The 17023-nt window shown below is 49.0% G+C and overlaps 7 protein-coding genes across 7 annotated transcripts; 4 read left to right on the forward strand and 3 right to left on the reverse strand.

The window, feature by feature from the left end:
• Window positions 1-196: 196 nt before the first annotated feature.
• N7466_010962 (mago nashi family protein) lies at window positions 197-997 on the reverse strand (the record flags this gene model as incomplete). Its single annotated transcript, XM_057170351.1, has 7 exons — window positions 197-214; window positions 271-396; window positions 457-544; window positions 597-660; window positions 718-813; window positions 869-906; window positions 963-997. The coding sequence occupies 7 exons, from the start codon at window positions 995-997 to the stop codon at window positions 197-199; spliced, it is 465 nt and encodes a 154-aa protein (XP_057016083.1).
• A 360-nt stretch (window positions 998-1357) lies between these two features.
• On the forward strand, window positions 1358-4453 carry N7466_010963 (coatomer subunit beta; the record flags this gene model as incomplete). The annotated part of the gene is made up of 5 exons (XM_057170352.1): window positions 1358-1662; window positions 1720-2140; window positions 2193-2582; window positions 2639-4250; window positions 4311-4453. 5 exons carry the CDS (start codon window positions 1358-1360, stop codon window positions 4451-4453), a joined length of 2871 nt encoding a protein of 956 aa, XP_057016084.1.
• Window positions 4454-5270: 817 nt separating this feature from the next.
• On the forward strand, window positions 5271-6727 carry N7466_010964 (uncharacterized protein; the record flags this gene model as incomplete). Its single annotated transcript, XM_057170353.1, has 3 exons — window positions 5271-6148; window positions 6200-6512; window positions 6569-6727. 3 exons carry the CDS (start codon window positions 5271-5273, stop codon window positions 6725-6727), a joined length of 1350 nt encoding a protein of 449 aa, XP_057016085.1.
• A 696-nt stretch (window positions 6728-7423) lies between these two features.
• Window positions 7424-7680, reverse strand: N7466_010965 (uncharacterized protein; the record flags this gene model as incomplete). The annotated part of the gene is made up of 2 exons (XM_057170354.1): window positions 7424-7527; window positions 7587-7680. The coding sequence occupies 2 exons, from the start codon at window positions 7678-7680 to the stop codon at window positions 7424-7426; spliced, it is 198 nt and encodes a 65-aa protein (XP_057016086.1).
• A 632-nt stretch (window positions 7681-8312) lies between these two features.
• Window positions 8313-9964, forward strand: N7466_010966 (uncharacterized protein; the record flags this gene model as incomplete). The annotated part of the gene is made up of 2 exons (XM_057170355.1): window positions 8313-8424; window positions 8637-9964. The coding sequence occupies 2 exons, from the start codon at window positions 8313-8315 to the stop codon at window positions 9962-9964; spliced, it is 1440 nt and encodes a 479-aa protein (XP_057016087.1).
• Window positions 9965-10334: 370 nt separating this feature from the next.
• On the reverse strand, window positions 10335-11571 carry N7466_010967 (ribosomal RNA processing 1 family protein; the record flags this gene model as incomplete). The annotated part of the gene is made up of 3 exons (XM_057170356.1): window positions 10335-11119; window positions 11208-11315; window positions 11388-11571. 3 exons carry the CDS (start codon window positions 11569-11571, stop codon window positions 10335-10337), a joined length of 1077 nt encoding a protein of 358 aa, XP_057016088.1.
• A 526-nt stretch (window positions 11572-12097) lies between these two features.
• On the forward strand, window positions 12098-17022 carry N7466_010968 (uncharacterized protein; the record flags this gene model as incomplete). The annotated part of the gene is made up of 8 exons (XM_057170357.1): window positions 12098-12992; window positions 13040-13091; window positions 13151-13167; window positions 13223-13790; window positions 13858-14191; window positions 14241-15665; window positions 15724-16750; window positions 16799-17022. The coding sequence occupies 8 exons, from the start codon at window positions 12098-12100 to the stop codon at window positions 17020-17022; spliced, it is 4542 nt and encodes a 1513-aa protein (XP_057016089.1).
• Between the last annotated feature and the right edge of the window lies 1 nt (window position 17023).

A 17023-nucleotide genomic window follows, 5' to 3' on the forward strand; every position in this document is an offset into this window, starting at 1 on the left:
TGATGGTCATGGAATGTACTCAAAGTCTAGGGTTGTGCATAAAAAGGAGAATAAATGTTGAAAAGTGAACGCGTTGTCGATTTACATTATTCTTTTTTGGGTAGCTGCATGGTTCCATACGGCTACCAGGTGGAACCCTTCATAAAACGCCCGGTATCATAAATCAAATATTACCACTTGTTCTCCACTGACTATGCTAGTTAATAGGCTTAATCTATTCAAATGAGTCAGCAATAGTACGGGCCACAAAGGTCTGATATATGGATTTACCTTGAAGTGGAGCGAAATGAGCGAAAAGATCAGCGCCTTTAGGTCCTGGACAAGGTAGTAGAATACCCGCAGTCCTTCAGGGTCAGCCGACTCTGTCACATCCACCAATGAGCCGATTTTCGCGGTCTATCACAGAGATGAGTTAGATATTGAGTCCCTTTCCGGTTTCTTTGAAGTCACTCCTACCTCAAATGAGATGTGCTCACTACCCAGTCGGATTTCCAGCTCTTGGCGGCCATCCTTGTTCTTCTGCGGCCACTTGGAGTCGTCCTCCCTAGGTAGGGTCAGCATTGCATGCGAGTAGCTTATTCGTATTGGCAACGTACTTCATGATCTCGCTTTCCTTGATGATGCGCCTGATCTCCTGGATCATCGCGGAGCTCACGCACACTGTATTTCGACCCGTCAGGTTATCGGCATATGTTCGGAGGGAGTTTCGTAACTTACTCTCTTTGCGGATGAGGGAGTCATTGCGGTAGTTGGAATTGTTCGCGTATCGGACAGCGGCGCTGCTTCCATCGGCGATGGTGCGGAAATCGAATTCTAGAATCAAATTAGCACACTGGATATACCAAGCTGCGGAGGAGAAGGAACCCACCTAGAAACTCATGCCCGAACCGCCCAGAGTGACCTGAGCTGCGGAGCTGTCAGCAACGCAGGGAAACCTGGGCTCACATTGTGTAATCTCTTACTAGTAACGAAGGTAAAAAGTCTCGTTTGTCGACATCTTGTGGGTAGAGCTGTCAACTGAAGAAGATGCTGCATTGCTATTGCGAGCAGTCAAAGGCGGAAGAACGTGGTCGGGCTTAGTCATCCACACAGACGGGGCAAAAGGGACAGGTTGATGCTTCCCCCCCATCGCGCATCTCAATGATTTGATGATTTCCAGGTTGGCGACGGGTGTTGGATTTACTCTAATTGCGCGTCTTTGAAATTGCCCTGATCTACTTTCTCCGGGAGTCTCTCCTTATTGTGCGTTTTCTCACATCTATGCAGTAAATTGCTAGGTGTCCATACCCAAAACATTCCCCCGTACTGACAACTTACCAGCTCTCCTTCGTCCCGTCGCCTCAATCCCCTGCCCACGATGGCGTCCTACCTTGAAAATGCATACAGCTTGATCCACATGGACAACACAGCCGATCAGCCCACCTTACAGGAGCTGCGGCTGCAGTTGGAAAAGGGCAATGATGAGACCAAGTTGGAGACAATGCGGACGATCATCACGATCTTGCTCAACGGAAACCCAATGCCAGATCTGCTAATGCACATCATTCGTTTTGTGATGCCCTCTAAGAGCAAACCCTTGAAGAAATTGCTGTATTTCTACTATGAGATCTGCCCCAAGCTCGACGCCTCCGGCAAGCTGAAGCAGGAGATGATCCTGGTCTGGTAAGGAGGCCTCTTAGCCAATGTTCTTTGTCTCTACCATACTGACATATTCTGCAGCAATGGCATCCGTAACGATCTGCAGCACGCCAACGAATATATCCGAGGAAACACCCTCCGCTTCTTGTGCAAACTCCGCGAACCCGAACTCATCGAGCCCCTCCTGTCCTCGGCCCGCTCGTGTCTGGAACACCGCCATGCCTACGTACGAAAGAACGCCGCCTGGGCTGTGGCCTCGATTTTCCAGCACTCCGAGTCTCTTATTCCCGATGCCCCCGAACTCCTCCAAACCTTCCTTGAATCGGAGACCGACAGCACCTGCAAGCGCAATGCGTTTGCAGCACTCGTGTCCATCAGCCACCAGAAGGCGCTTGAGTACCTCGGCACAACCTTCGATACTATCCCCAATACCGATGAGTTGCTTCAACTGGCAGAGCTGGAATTCCTGCGCAAGGATGCGGTCCAGAACCCTCAAAACAAGGTGGGTCCACTAACCAACGGAACCAAGTTGCGATATGCTAACGAACGACTAGTCGCGTTACCTCAAACTCATGCTTGAGCTTCTCGATGCCCCAACAAGCACCGTGGTTTATGAGGCTGCCACCTCCCTTACTGCCTTGACAAGCAACCCCGTCGCCGTGAAAGCGTCCGCCGCTAAGCTCATTGAACTCGCTATTAAGGAGGCCGATAACAACGTCAAGCTTATTGTGCTGGATCGTGTGGATCAACTGCGTATTCGCAATGAGGGTGTGCTGGAGGATTTGACAATGGAGATCCTCCGCGTCCTCTCCAGCCCTGATATTGATGTCCGCAGAAAGGCCCTGGGCATTGCATTGGAAATGGTTTCGAGCAAGAATGTCGAAGAAATCGTTATGCTGCTCAAGAAAGAACTCGCGAAGACTGTGGATGAACAATATGAACAGGTATATACTTTTTTCCTTTTTTTTATATGTCTGATGAACTTTCTAACCATACGCAGAACAACGAATACCGTCAGCTCCTCGTGCAGTCAATACACACTTGTGCCATCAAGTTTTCTGAGATCGCCGCTAGCGTGGTTGATCTGCTTATGGACTTTATTGCTGACTTCAACAACAACTCTGCTGTGGATGTTATCTCATTCGTCAAGGAGGTTGTTGAGAAGTTCCCCGATCTGCGTGGAGCTATTGTTAATCGCCTGGTCTCGACCTTGAGTGAGGTTCGGGCCGGTAAGGTCTACCGTGGCGTCCTCTGGGTTGTTGGAGAATACTCTTTGGAAGAGAAGGATATTCGCGGGGCCTGGAAGAATATTCGCGCCAGTCTTGGCGAGATCCCGATCCTAGCCTCCGAGCAACGCCTGCTCGATGAGGTCCCGGAGGACAACGCACTGCTCCTCCAAGAACAGACGAACGGTCAAGCTAAGAGCGCTCCCACTGGCTCTCGCAAGGTTTTGGCAGATGGCACCTACGCTACCGAGAGTGCTCTTACCAGCCAGTCTGCTGCCGCTGCTCGCCTTGAGGCTGTCAAGGCCGCACAGAAGCCTCCGCTGCGTCAACTCATCTTGGATGGTGACTATTATCTGTCTACTGTGCTTTCGTCCACGCTCACCAAGCTCGTGATGCGCCACTCCGAGGTGTCGCAGGATACCGCTCGTACTAACGCCCTTCGCGCGGAGGCTATGTTGATCATGATCTCCATCCTGCGCGTTGGCCAATCCCATTTCGTCAAGGCACCTATTGATGAGGACTCTGTTGACCGCGTTATGACATGTATCCGCTCCCTGGCTGAATTCTCCGAAAAGAGGGAGCTCGAGGCTACCTTCCTGGAGGATACCCGCAAGGCATTCCGCGACATGGTCCAGGTGGAGGACAAGAAGCGAGCCGCCAAGGAGGCGGTCGAGAAGGCTAAGACGGCCGTTCAGGTCGACGATTGTATTCCATTCCGCCAATTCACCAAGAAGAACACCGTCGAGGGAGCCGAGGAGATTGAGATGGATCTCGTCAAGGCCACTGGTGGTGATTCTGTTGTTGAAAATGTTTCTTCCAAGTTGAACCGGGTGGTGCAGTTGACTGGTTTCTCCGATTCTGTCTACGCTGAGGCCTACGTGACTGTTCACCAGTTCGATATCGTTCTGGATGTCTTGCTGGTCAACCAGACCAACGAGACTTTGCAGAACCTGTCCGTGGAGTTTGCTACTCTGGGTGATCTCAAGGTTGTTGAGCGCCCATCCACACACAACCTGGGCCCTCGCGACTTCTTGAATGTTCAAGCGACCGTGAAGGTGTCTTCCACTGACACCGGTGTGATCTTTGGTAACATTGTCTACGACGGTGCCAGCTCCACCGAGACCCATGTGGTCATTCTCAACGACATCCATGCCGACATCATGGACTACATCCAGCCCGCCCATTGCACCGAGACCCAGTTCCGCACCATGTGGACCGAGTTTGAGTGGGAGAACAAGGTCAACATCAACTCCAAGGCCAAGACCCTCCGAGAATTCCTGAAGCAACTTATGGAGAGCACGAACATGGCCTGCCTGACCCCCGATGCTTCTCTGAAGGGTGATTGTCGGTTCTTGTCTGCCAACCTCTACGCCAGGAGCGTATTCGGTATGTTTTTCCCCCCGCTTTCCCCCTTAATCAATATGACTAGATGACTAACTTTACTAGGCGAGGACGCTTTGGCCAATCTGAGCATTGAAAAGGAGGGTGACGATGGACCAATCACCGGCTTTGTTCGGATCAGAAGTCGCTCGCAAGGCCTGGCCCTAAGCCTAGGTTCCTTGAAGGGCCTCAAGGCCGCGGCGGCATGAGTAGATTTTTAACATTCCGTTTTTCATTGTTTCCAGCGGGTTGCAGTATATGTCTTCCTATTTTAACTTGTTTTCCTTTTTTCTTTTCTTATTTTTGAATTCCTTTCTCCCTTCTCCAAGACCAATTTGAGGGGTCATACCTATCAGGGAGTCAAAAAATAGATAATGATTGGCCGTGCACTGGGCAGACTATCAATATAACCTGTGTATCAGTATATCAGTAGCCAGTACATGCATGTGTAGTCCTGGATGTAATAATCTGGTAATCTGGTAAGATGTACTGCTGATTGAGAATTTCCACTGAGTGAGTTCACGTAAGCTCCTTCGGAGGTTTGTTAAGGTCTGTTCGAGCTATGCACTGCCCAGGGTCTTGGCTGTCCACTGAAAGCGATGGGAGCGGGATTAGGGGAAGTGGGGTCCGTCAGTATCGAATCACTGTCGATCTCTGGACACTATACATGCAGAAAAGAGAGGAATAAAACGTTAAATACCAAATGCACTCCGTACTAGTAGTTTACTCCGTAGTTTCGGATTGAAAACTCTGGGCCCCATAAGTGGGCGGAAAAACTGTGATAGGGAGGGTTGATATGAAAACCTATTGGTCGCAATGGTCAATATGATTTATGCGTGTGAAGTTGACAGAGTCCTTAGATGAAAGAGCGTGTTTCATATATCTGCAATGCTAAATACTCCATGTGAATAATGCATACCAGAAAGGTTATGCACCATCATCTACATGTTTGTACCGAGTAAAAATCTTCTTTCTCCAGAAGGTCGTATTTCATTCTTCAAGTCTACTAACCTCCTTTGATACACGATGAAGAAGTTCACCTTCCTGCTGGTCGGGCTACCCTTGGTGCTCTGTTTCAATCACCCGGGGCTATTGGTTTCTAGCAGCGATGTGGAGAGACTTCAGGAGAAGATTGCAGCGAAACTGGACCCGTGGACTACTTGCTGGGAGGTGTTGACATCCATGGACTCTGGTAACGTTCCGTACACTCCTCAAGCTGTTAGCGCCGTGGACCGTGATACAGAGGGCGATACTGCAGCCAACGCCTATCTTCTTTGGGAAGATGCAACAGCCGCATTCGCTCTTGCGCTTCGTTGGAAAGTTGAGGGGAATACCTCGTTTGCCGATGCAGCTGCCGATATTTTGACTGCCTGGGCCGGGAATCTCACTTCAATTGGTGCGAACGACGATCAGTACTTGGTCGCTGGACTGCAGGGCCACGAGCTGGCGAATGCTGGAGAGTTACTGCGTGACTACCCTCCTTTTAAAAAGAGCGGACTCGCTTCTTTCCAGGCAATGATGCAGAAAGTTTTTCTGGAAAAGAACTTGTATTTTTTGAACCATCTTGATGGCTCGGAGCACAATGTGAAGCATTTCTTTGCCAATTGGGAGCTTGCCCAGGTTGCTTCGGCCATGGCTATTGGAGTCTTGACAAACAACCAGACGACGTGGGACTTTGCGATCAATTATTTCAAGCACGGAAGTGGTAACGGCGCGATCAATAATGCAGTCACAAATATCGTGGAAGAGCCTGGGACTGGTCGCCCTCTTGGCCAAGGACAGGAGGAAGGTCGAGATCAGGGGCATTCAGCGTTGGACTATGCTCTCCTCGGCGTTATCGCTCAGCAAGCATGGAATCAAGGTGAAGACTTGTACTCGTACAATGACAGTCGCATTCTCCTCGGGTAAGATACCTTCCCCCTCTAGCTTTTTTCCACTTTACTGACGCCACGCAGTGCCGAATACTTCGCGCGTTACAATCTCGGATACGATGTTCCTTTCGAAAATTACACTAACGGGATTGTCAGCTATACTGAGATATCCAGTGAGTCTCGTGGCAATGTAAGGTGGGCATGGGAAGTGCTTTACAACCACTATGTTATGATCAAAGGACAATCTGCTCCTTGGACCACGAGATACCGGAATAAAACCTTGGAAACTTGGAATGGTCTGGAGATTGGCTCCGGGGCCTACGGTAGCGCATCAGTTTCATATTACTACGATACTATGGGCTGGGGCACTATCTTGTATCACCTCAATGACACTGACGTGGCCTCGGCTCGCGCGGCCTATTCTTCATTGCTAGACTTGACGCTATCTACAAGTGTGTCAACTTCGAGTGTACCAACTTCGAGTGTACCAACTTCGAGTGTACCAACTTCGAGTGTACCAACTTCGAGTGTACCAACTTCGAGTGTACCAACTTCGAGTGTACCAACTTCGAGTGTACTAGCTTCGAGTGTACCAATCTCAAGCTTGCCTAAGTCCTCAAATGAGTCATCTCCTACCTCTCAAGCCTCTCTCTCTCCACCATCAAAATCCTCCCCGTCGGCAGGAAATGTTGCTCCACTGGCTCCTGAAGCCTGTGGGAAAGCAGCTGTTCCGACTTCAATAGAGACTGAAGCTTCAACAACGACTAATTCGATTGACTCGGAATCCTTCCATGAATCCTGGAAGCATCACCTACACGCACATGGATATGGACATGTGCATGTCCACTAGGCAAATCATATACCTGATGGGTACCGCCTACAGCTTTAATAGAGCTTCGGACTGCTAAACTTCAGCTCTCGTCTCTAATGTTTATTTTGATGCTATTATGCATGGTTTGGACTTTTCAACTGCGTGCCCATGTACTATATTCAGCCCAGGTAGCTTACTAGAATCGGATAAGAGCAAGATACACATATTGATTTCTTCGAAGATCTGCCAGCAGTTCTCCTTCAAGTGTTGACTATCAACTCTCGTGAACCTCATGAACACCGAAACCAAACAAAGTAAAAACACAGAGTCAAAACCAGAGAAATGTAGAAATGCAGAAATGAACGTCGCTAAAACTGAAAGAAAAGCAATCAAAGAATATCACTAGGCGAGGAAGCTGGCATTGTTCGAGGGCCGCTGATCAAGCTTGGTGGCCGTTCTCGCCCAGTATCGAAGTCCAAGAGTCCGCTGGTCAACCTCTAGTATCGAGGGATGCAAACGCCGGCGTTCCACTCAGTGGCGCCAACACATTGCCAGCCATCACAGCAAGAGGGACCGCTGCTGCGGCAGGCAACCTTGTAGTCTATCGAAAGAATTAGTGTCCTGTGCTTGATTCAAAAAGATTTCTCGGATAAGTCTTACTGCCAACACAGGTGCGCTTTTCAAGGGTATCTGGGGAAGGAGTCGCAGTTGCAACGGCAGCCAAGGTAGCAATAATAACGGTGGTGAACTGCATTTTGAAGGTTGAAATTGGTATTTGTTGGAGTTATTTATTGGATTGGATTAGACTTGAGTGAGCTGGCTGATGATGTTCAATTTTCGAGGAAATCTCCTCCTATTTAATGGTCACTTCGGTCTAATTCACAGAGTTGATACTGTGATGTATAGTTAACTACTAGTATACAAATTACCAATTCGGGACGTCCTCTCGATGGAAACCCCAGGTCTAGAAGGCGGTCAAGTTTGAACACTTTACCATTTCCCCATTTGGGGTGAACAGCTTATTGAATTCCAACTCGAATCTCCATCACCTCAGCAAAGCCACAATGTAAAGGGGCCAATAAATAGTCCCCAAGAACGGAGTAAAAGAAATTGACTTAATCTATTCTTAGTCGCTTACTCCATAACATCCCTGTAAGCACCCGAAAATGGGGGTCAAACCCACTTTACCGCCTACTTAGAACAGGTTAGAGATAGTGAACGAAACAAAGAAGCTGCGCTTGGCCCCCAGGAACCCGGAACGACGCGGCATTTAGATCTGCGACTTCTCCAGCCTTCATATCCTTATCCTCTCGTGCAATTCTCTTTTTACCTTGCCATGCGTTGATTTGATTTTCAAACCCTCATATCCTCATATTCACCCCAAGAATGTCGTCCGACTCGTCTCCAGAGCAGCCGGCACAGCTCGAGCATGACTCCACTCTCCGAGTCGATAAGTCGGTCTCTTTAACCATTGGCAGTGACTCACTCCTGATTGTCGGTATGAAATGGTTCATCTCCAGCAGCGGAAGCTGTAAAGAAAAGTTCTTCCCATCATGCTAACTTGATAAGACGAGCGTCCTCACAAATCAAGCCGTGGCTGCTGCGGATTGCGCAAATCAGGTAAGCTAGGACCCTCAAGTTTACGCCACAGTAGCAGCGCACCATATCGCGCATCTCGTGCAATAGTGCTAATCGCATTCTCTCACTTAGGAAATTCCAAATCGCCAAGTGCGATCTCTCTATATAATATTCTAGATGTTCAAGCGGAACCTTCCAACCTCACCATCACCTACGCGGAGTCGTCATCCAAGGCAGATGTCGCCGTCGCAACTATCCACTACTCTGTCAGCGATAAAGAGCACCCCACAGTGGAGGCTTGGGCGGCCAAGCTGCTCGACCTTGCCTACGTAAATGCGCAGCGTACAAGGCGACTGAAGATCCTAATCAATCCCTTCGGTGGTCAAGGAAAAGCCGTGGCACTGTACCAGAAAGAGGCGGCCCCGATTTTCGCTGCCGCTGGATGCAAGCTTGACGTCCAGACTACGGAACGTCAAGGGCACGCCATTGAAATCGCGGAACAGATTGATGTCAATGCCTACGATGCGATCGTCTGTTGCTCGGGTGACGGTCTGCCCTACGAAGTGTTCAACGGATTGGGCAAGCGACCCAACGCCCGTGAGGCATTGGCCAAGCTACCCGTTGCACTGCTACCCTGTGGGTCTGGAAACGCAATGACCTGGAGCTGCTTCGGCACAGGGAGTGTCTCGGTCGCTGCATTGGCCGTCGTGAAGGGCCGACGCACTCCGTTGGACCTGATGTCCATCTCGCAGAAGGGCAGCCGCACGCTTTCGTTCCTTTCGACATCGTTCGGAATTGTGGCGGAGTCTGACCTAGGCACTGATAACATTCGGTGGATGGGCGCTCAGCGATTTACCTACGGATACCTGGCTCGCGTCATGGCCAATCGGGTCTGGCCTTGTGATCTTGCCATCAAGGTCGATATCGATGATAAGGAGGCGATTAAGAAGCACTATTCGGAGTATACCAGTCGCGAACAGGATCCATTGGCCGATGTTCAGCGAATTGAGGCTGCAGAGAAGTCGCCTGCATTGCCCGAGTTGCAGTACGGTGATGTCTCGGATGACGTTCCCGCAGACTGGGAGGTTGTCCCCGGCGACAAGATGGGCAATTTCTATGCCGGAAACATGGCGATTGTGACCAAAGACGCCAATTTCTTCCCTGCGTCGCTGCCGAACGATGGTTTTATGGATATCCTCACGGTTGATGGTACGATCAGTCGCGTGACCTCGCTTGGGATGATTTCCGAGGTCTCCACCGGTAGCTTCTTCCATCGGCCTGAAGTGAAGATTCGCAAAGCAACCGCTTTCCGCTTGGTGCCCCATCAGAAAGAGGGTTATATCAGCATCGACGGCGAGTCGATCCCATTCGAAGCCCTCCAGGTTGAGATTCACCCCGGCTTGGGCACTATTTTGTCCAAGTCTGGCAACCGCTATGAGGCTGATGGGCCTAGTATATGATGACTTTATAAAAAAGCCTGTTGTGTCAGTTTTCGGTACATCCTTACACTATCGGGTCTTGTCATTTGTTCATGATACCCCTGCGCAAAGAATTGATTTGTGATCGTTTTTGAGAACTTTCAAATGTTCGCTGTGCCTGCTAGATTCTGGAGCGGGTTTTATAGCTCTCGTATTCCAGTATAGATATTAATATAGTCATTTCCCCTTTCTGCTTCTCCTTCTGGTGTCTCTACGCTAGGGTTTTTGAAAATTTCCACAGATTTCCTGACAAAATCAACTTTTAGGTGTATTCATAGTCTCGCTAGGAAATGCTGTACATAAAAAATTCCATCAAATGGCGTAGATCTAGCTAGCATGCACATACCATTTATTAATCAAATCCACCCCATTCTCCATCGGTATCCTCTTCATCATCAGGATTGACCCGAACCCGCAGACCCCACTCAATCAACCGATCATCATCCAGCGCCTCGGCAACCCTTGTGCGCACAGGCTTGTAGGGGCTCTCGGAGCGCAGCTTCTCCAACGGCCGCAAGATCAGTTCCATGGGGATATCACCCTTGATCTTGCGCTCACCCTCTTCTCCCTCAAACTCAAGAACCTTCTCCAACTCATCAATCCAGATATCCGAGACGTGATAACGCAGTCCATCGGGTCCATGTGGCATGGGAACGAAGTCTGCCTCGATATCCTCTTCCGGCTGATCAACATCGTAGTTCAATGGGCAGAGCGGTCCCTCCTCAATAATATCAATGTAAGCGGCGAGATCGGCCCATTTCTCATTTACATCGGCATCCTTATCCTCGGCCTCGGCCTCGGCGGCGGCGGCGGCAGCGGCGGCAGCAGCAGCCTTCTTCTGCTTCTTTCCGTTGCCCTTCTTAGCGGCGTCTTCGCGCTTGCGCTTCTTGCCGTCGGCTTTTGTGCTCTTGTTGTCCTTGACGAAGACACTGAATGCCACGCCGATGTAGCAACGGATCAGGAAAAGGTACTTATCCAGACGCAGGCGGTCGATGGAGTGGTAGTCTCGACCGATGGTGATCCAGAAAGCGCGCAGGAAGCGGTGAAGAGTGGCATGGGGGAGGTTGGGAACGATGTGGTAGGAAATTGCGCGGGCGAGGGCTTGTTGGGTGAGAGGTCGGTCGGAGTGGAAGAAGCCTAATAATGTTTGCGCATGAGTAAATGATGCTTCTTTTCGCTTGCATACAAGACTCTTGAGAACAAAAGTTTGAGTTTCGTCACGCACAGAAAAATAGACCCTTCCAGAGCTTGAGCAGGTCGACAAGACTGAGGTCAGTCTTTGAGGTCAGGAATAATGTGAGAGATTCAACCGCTTTGTCGCGGACTTTCTTGTCTGCAGAGATAATTAGTTTTGGGGCGCTTTTTTGTCTGGGGTGGCGCGCTTGGTCACTGGGTTCATTCTTACCGCTCGAGGCGAGGTCCCTTACAAAGGGGGTCTTCTGTATATCGGCCATTTTGTCGTCAATTGCGAATCGGTTCGATGAAGCTGCGGGTTCCGATAAAAAATAATTTTTGATACCGGCGATTGGGTTTGCGCGGTTTGCATAGTTTGCATTGTAGGTACATAGACCATTTTGATTGGTTGCCATGGGTGGCGCCTGAGGTGTCAAGGGATATCGGCGAGCTCAGTTTATCGTATTTCTAACGTTCATGATTCTACATATTCTTGGTCTTCCTGAATATTATTGTTCTAACTTAAAACTATTTTGATTCCGCTATATTGCATTGAATATGTGAGGTGACTATTGGTCAAATGACCATTGTCCATATTCGTTCTGCACAGTCCAATGTAGTAATGTTGGCAGGGAAAATCCGCGATCTTGACATCATGACTTTGGTTCTCCCCAAATTGGATTGCAGCAGCCCTGGTTCCTCTCTCGGGGAGCTTGAGCTCAGGAGAGAACCAGTTCAAGTACCCCCAGTGGTTCCAGACTCTAGATTACATCCACTGAAATTTTTGTTCCCTTTCCGTGGTTCCTATCAATTAATCACCATCTCCCATCTGCAGTTCTCCAGCTGAATGTTTCACTGTACATCCTCTCTGTCAAATTCTTCGTAGCTCATCCCCAAGATCCTCATCAATCTCTTTCACTTGCTTGGTCGTCTTTTCTCAAAATGGCTGAACAAGCTGAAGACCTCGAGATCTCCGAAGCGAGCTCCCCTCACGAGTCAGAGGAAGGCATATCCCACGGGCCACGCGAATCCCACGGCAGCTCAGAGGCACTAGCTGAAGATGACCGGACTATCTTTGCGCACATGCGCCCCGAAGAGCGCGAGGAGCTTACTCGTATCGCCTCTAATTTCCCACGCCATCGGACCGCCGATTCTGATCTCAGCGGAATGACCGACGTGGAACGAAAGGATACAATAGAGGGCTTGGAGCTGGGGGACCCCGTCCTTGATCCGACAAGTGACCAGTTTGACCACTACAAATGGGCTCGTATGATGTTGAAATTGATGGACAAAGAAGGTGTTCCTCTACGCAAATCGACCGGCATAGTGTTTGAGAATCTCAACATCTCGGGAACTGGGTCTGCGCTTCAGTATCAGAATAATGTGGGCTCAGTTCCTCTCGCCCCATTCCGTCCCCAAGAGTATTTCTCTTGCGTGAAAAATGTACCACAGAAACAGATCTTACGGGACTTTGATGGTGTGCTTAAAACTGGTGAGCTGCTTATTGTCCTGGGGCGGCCTGGTAGTGGTTGTTCTACTTTTCTCAAGTCAATCACCGGAGAGCTCCATGGACTGAAAGTTGAGAAGGATTCCGATATTCAGTTCAATGGAATTCGTATGGAGAAGATGTACAAAGAATTCAAAGGCGAAGTCTTGTACAACCAGGAGGTGGATAAGCACTTCCCTCATCTTACTGTTGGCCAAACACTGGAGTTCGCCGCCGCGGCTCGGACTCCGGAGAACAGACTCTGTGGAATATCTCGGACAAACTACGCCAAGAAGATTACGCAAGTTGCCATGGCTGTGCTTGGTTTGAGCCATACATATAACACGAAAGGTATGTGATTGTCCAATGTAGATGAATATTGCCTTACATCTATCTAGTCGGCGATGACTACATCCGAGGTGTCTCGGGTGGTGAACGGAAGCGAGTCAGGTACGTACTCACATACCCTCATTTCTTAAAGACCAGCGTAGCTAACAGGTTTTCTTTAGTATCGCTGAGATGGCTTGTATGTCTCTACTACTTGCTAGCCAACTTTGATCTCAACTGCTGACCATTCATAGTATCTGGAGCTCCAGTGGGAGCTTGGGACAACAGCACCCGAGGCTTAGACTCTGCAAGTGCTCTGGAATTTGTCAAAGCCTTACGAGTATCTGCCAATCTCACTGGTAGCTGTCACTCTGTTGCCATTTATCAAGCTTCTCAGGCTATTTACGACGTCTTCAACAAAGTAATCGTTCTCTATGAGGGACGACAAATTTTCTTCGGGCGATGCAGCGAAGCCCGAGAGTATTTTATCGAAATGGGCTGGGACTGCCCTCCACGACAAACCACGGGCGACTTTCTCACGTCAGTGACCAACCCGTCAGAAAGAAAAGTTCGAGAAGGAATACAAAATGTCCCCCGCTCGCCGGACGATTTTGTTAAATACTGGAAGAGCAGTCCTCATTACGCATCGCTCCTGAAGGAGATCTCCCAGTACCGAGAAAAGTATCCACTGGGAGGAGATGCTGAAAGGGAATTTGATGAGACGAAAAGGCAACGACAAGCCAAGCATATGCGTCCAAAGAGTCCTTACATCATTACCATTCCGATGCAGGTTCGTCTTTGTGTGAAAAGAGCTTACCAACGGTATGTCGATATTTTTGATGCTCTGTGTATCTTAATTCGAGGGTTTTCACTGACTCTCTTGATAAAGTATTTGGAACGACAAACCATCTACACTGACAACTGTTATCGGGCGAATATTCATGTCCTTGATCATTGGTTCAATCTATTTTGGGACCCCCAATGCATCTGCCGGCTTCCAAAGCAAAGGTGCAGCCCTGTTTTTCTCTGTATTGATGAATGCTCTTATCAGTATTACCGAAATCAACTCGCTTTACGATCAACGACCCATCATTGAGAAACAAGCCTCCTATGCCTTTGTCCACCCGTTTACAGAGGCATTGGGGGGCATTGTTGCCGACATACCCGTCAAGTTTGTGTCAGCGGTTGTATTCAACATAATCTTTTATTTCTTGGCTAGCCTGGTGAGTCCAATGCCTTTCCATTGAATATCAAATACTAACAAAGACACAGAGATATGAACCCTCGCAGTTCTTCATATTCTTTCTCTTTACTTTTCTCAGCACTCTTACCATGTCGGGCGTATTCAGAACCTTAGCTGCATCTACAAAAACTCTTGCCCAAGCCATGTCCATGGCAGGCGTGATTGTACTTGCGATTGTCATCTATACAGGTTTTGTTATCACAGCACCTGAGATGGCCAAAATCCCATGGTTCAGCTGGATTCGCTGGATCAATCCAATCTTCTACACATTTGAAGCGCTAATCGCTAACGAATTCCACGGTCGCCAATTTGAATGCTCTTCATTTGTGCCCGCCTATCCGACTTTAACGGGTGACTCTTTTATTTGTGCAGTCCGAGGTGCTGTTGCAGGAGAAAGAACTGTGTCTGGAGATGCCTTTATCCAAACACAGTACTCCTACTCATATGCGCACGAGTGGAGGAATCTCGGAATTCTTATCGGTTTCTGGATTTTCTTCATGGCGCTTTATCTCATTGCCTCGGAGTTGAATTCTTCTACTTCATCTACGGCCGAATACCTTGTTTTCCGGAGAGGCCATGTGCCCGCTCATCTACGTCATCTGGAAAGTGGCAGTGATAGCTCTGCTGAGGTAACGCCAGTTTCCAAGGACTCTAAGAAGGAAGATGAGACTTCTGTTATTCCATCTTCACACGACATATTTACCTGGCGGAACGTTTGCTTCGATATCCCAGTCAAGGGTGGCGAGCGGCGTCTTCTGGACAATGTATCTGGATGGGTTAAACCCGGTACCCTCACAGCGTTGATGGGTGTCTCCGGAGCTGGAAAGACAACATTGCTAGACGTTCTTGCGAAGCGTGTCTCCATTGGTATTGTAACGGGCGATATGCTCGTGAATGGAAAGCCACTTGATACAAGTTTCCAAAGAAAGACTGGTTATGTCCAGCAGCAGGATTTACACCTTCCTACCAACACGGTGAGAGAAGCGCTACGATTCAGTGCAATGTTGCGTCAGCCTAGTTCTGTGTCCAAGAAAGAGAAGTACGATTATGTCGAGGATGTAATTCAGATGCTTGGCATGCAAGACTTTGCAGATGCTGTTGTTGGTTCTCCTGGCGAAGGCTTGAACGTTGAACAGAGAAAGCTGTTGACAATTGGTGTCGAGTTGGCTGCTAAGCCAGCACTTCTAATATTCTTGGACGAGCCAACCAGTGGACTTGATTCCCAGAGCTCGTGGGCCATCTGCTCTTTCTTAAGAAAGTTGGCCGAGCATGGACAAGCTGTCCTCAGTACTATTCACCAGCCGAGTGCCCTACTCTTCCAGGAGTTCGACCGTTTGCTATTCCTTGCAAAAGGAGGTAGAACGGTGTACTTTGGTGGTATTGGTGACCAGTCACGCACTCTTCTGGATTATTTTGAAACCAATGGAGCCCGTGTCTGTGGCTCTTCAGAGAATGTAAGTACTATAAATCTTTCCTCAACTCGACAAATCCTAACCCAAAAAAAAAAACCAGCCAGCAGAATACATGCTTGAAATTATCGGCGCCGGAGCTTCTGGCAAAGCCAGTAAGGACTGGGCCATTGTCTGGAAAGAGAGCCAAGAAGCAAATAATGTGCAATCCGAATTGAATCGAATCCATGAAGAGCGAGCTTCAGCAGCCAGCACCGACCAAGGAGACCAGAAGGGTGAATATGCCATGCCTTTTACTCAACAGCTACTCTGCGTAACCCACCGCTCCTTCCAAGCCTTCTGGCGTGAACCATCCTACGTGTGGGCAAAAATCATGCTAGCAACGCTGTCATCCTTGTTTATCGGCTTTACTTTCTTCAATCCAGATAGCTCTCTTCAAGGCTTCCAAGATGTCATCTTCTCGGCCTTCATGCTATGCTCCATCTTCTCAACACTGGTACAGTCTATCATGCCCAAATTCGTGGTCCAACGATCTCTCTATGAAGTCCGCGAGAGGCCCTCAAAGGCCTATTCATGGGCTGCATTCCTTATTGCAAATGTCATAGTCGAGATCCCATACCAGGTGTTTGCCGCCATTATCGCTTGGGCGTGTTACTACTTCCCAATCTATGGAGCGGGTCAAGCACCAAACCGCCAGGGTCTCATGCTTCTCTTCGTGGTCCAGTTCTACATTTTCACGTCCACCTTTGCCGCCCTGGTGATTTCGGCTTTGCCGGATGCTGAGACGGGTGGTACTATTGCGACGCTGATGTTCATCATGACACTTACCTTCAACGGTGTCATGCAGGTGCCAAGTGCCTTGCCCGGATTCTGGATCTTCATGTACCGCGCCTCTCCATTGACATACTTGATTGCTGGAGTTACGGCTAACGGCTTACACGGTCGGGCAATTCATTGTTCAACAGCTGAGCTGAGCGTGTTCAATCCACCGGCTGGATTGACATGTGGCGATTATTTGGACCCCTATGTTACTGCTGCTGGTGGCCAACTTTACAATCCTTCGGCCACGAGCGGCTGTCAGTATTGCCAGTTAACTGATGCTGATCAGTATCTGGCTTTGAGCAACATTTGTAAGTTCTATGCATTCTTTGTGTGGTACGCATACTGACTCTGTGTAGACTATAGTGAACGGTGGCGCAACTTTGGCATTGGATGGGTTTACATCGTGTTCAATATCTGCGGTACGGTACTGATGTACTACATGTTCCGCGTCAAGCACTATAACCCTACATCCTTGGTCCGTGGGATTCGTCAAGGTGCCTCGCTCGTCTGTCGTGTATTCAAGCGTCGGTCTGGAGAGACACCTATAGGAAAGGAGGCAAGCAATGGACGCCTGGTTTGAG

This window comes from Penicillium verhagenii (assembly GCF_028828195.1).
Source record: "Penicillium verhagenii strain IBT 33310 chromosome Unknown utg000012l_segment0_segment0, whole genome shotgun sequence".
Classification (NCBI taxonomy): domain Eukaryota; kingdom Fungi; phylum Ascomycota; class Eurotiomycetes; order Eurotiales; family Aspergillaceae; genus Penicillium; species Penicillium verhagenii.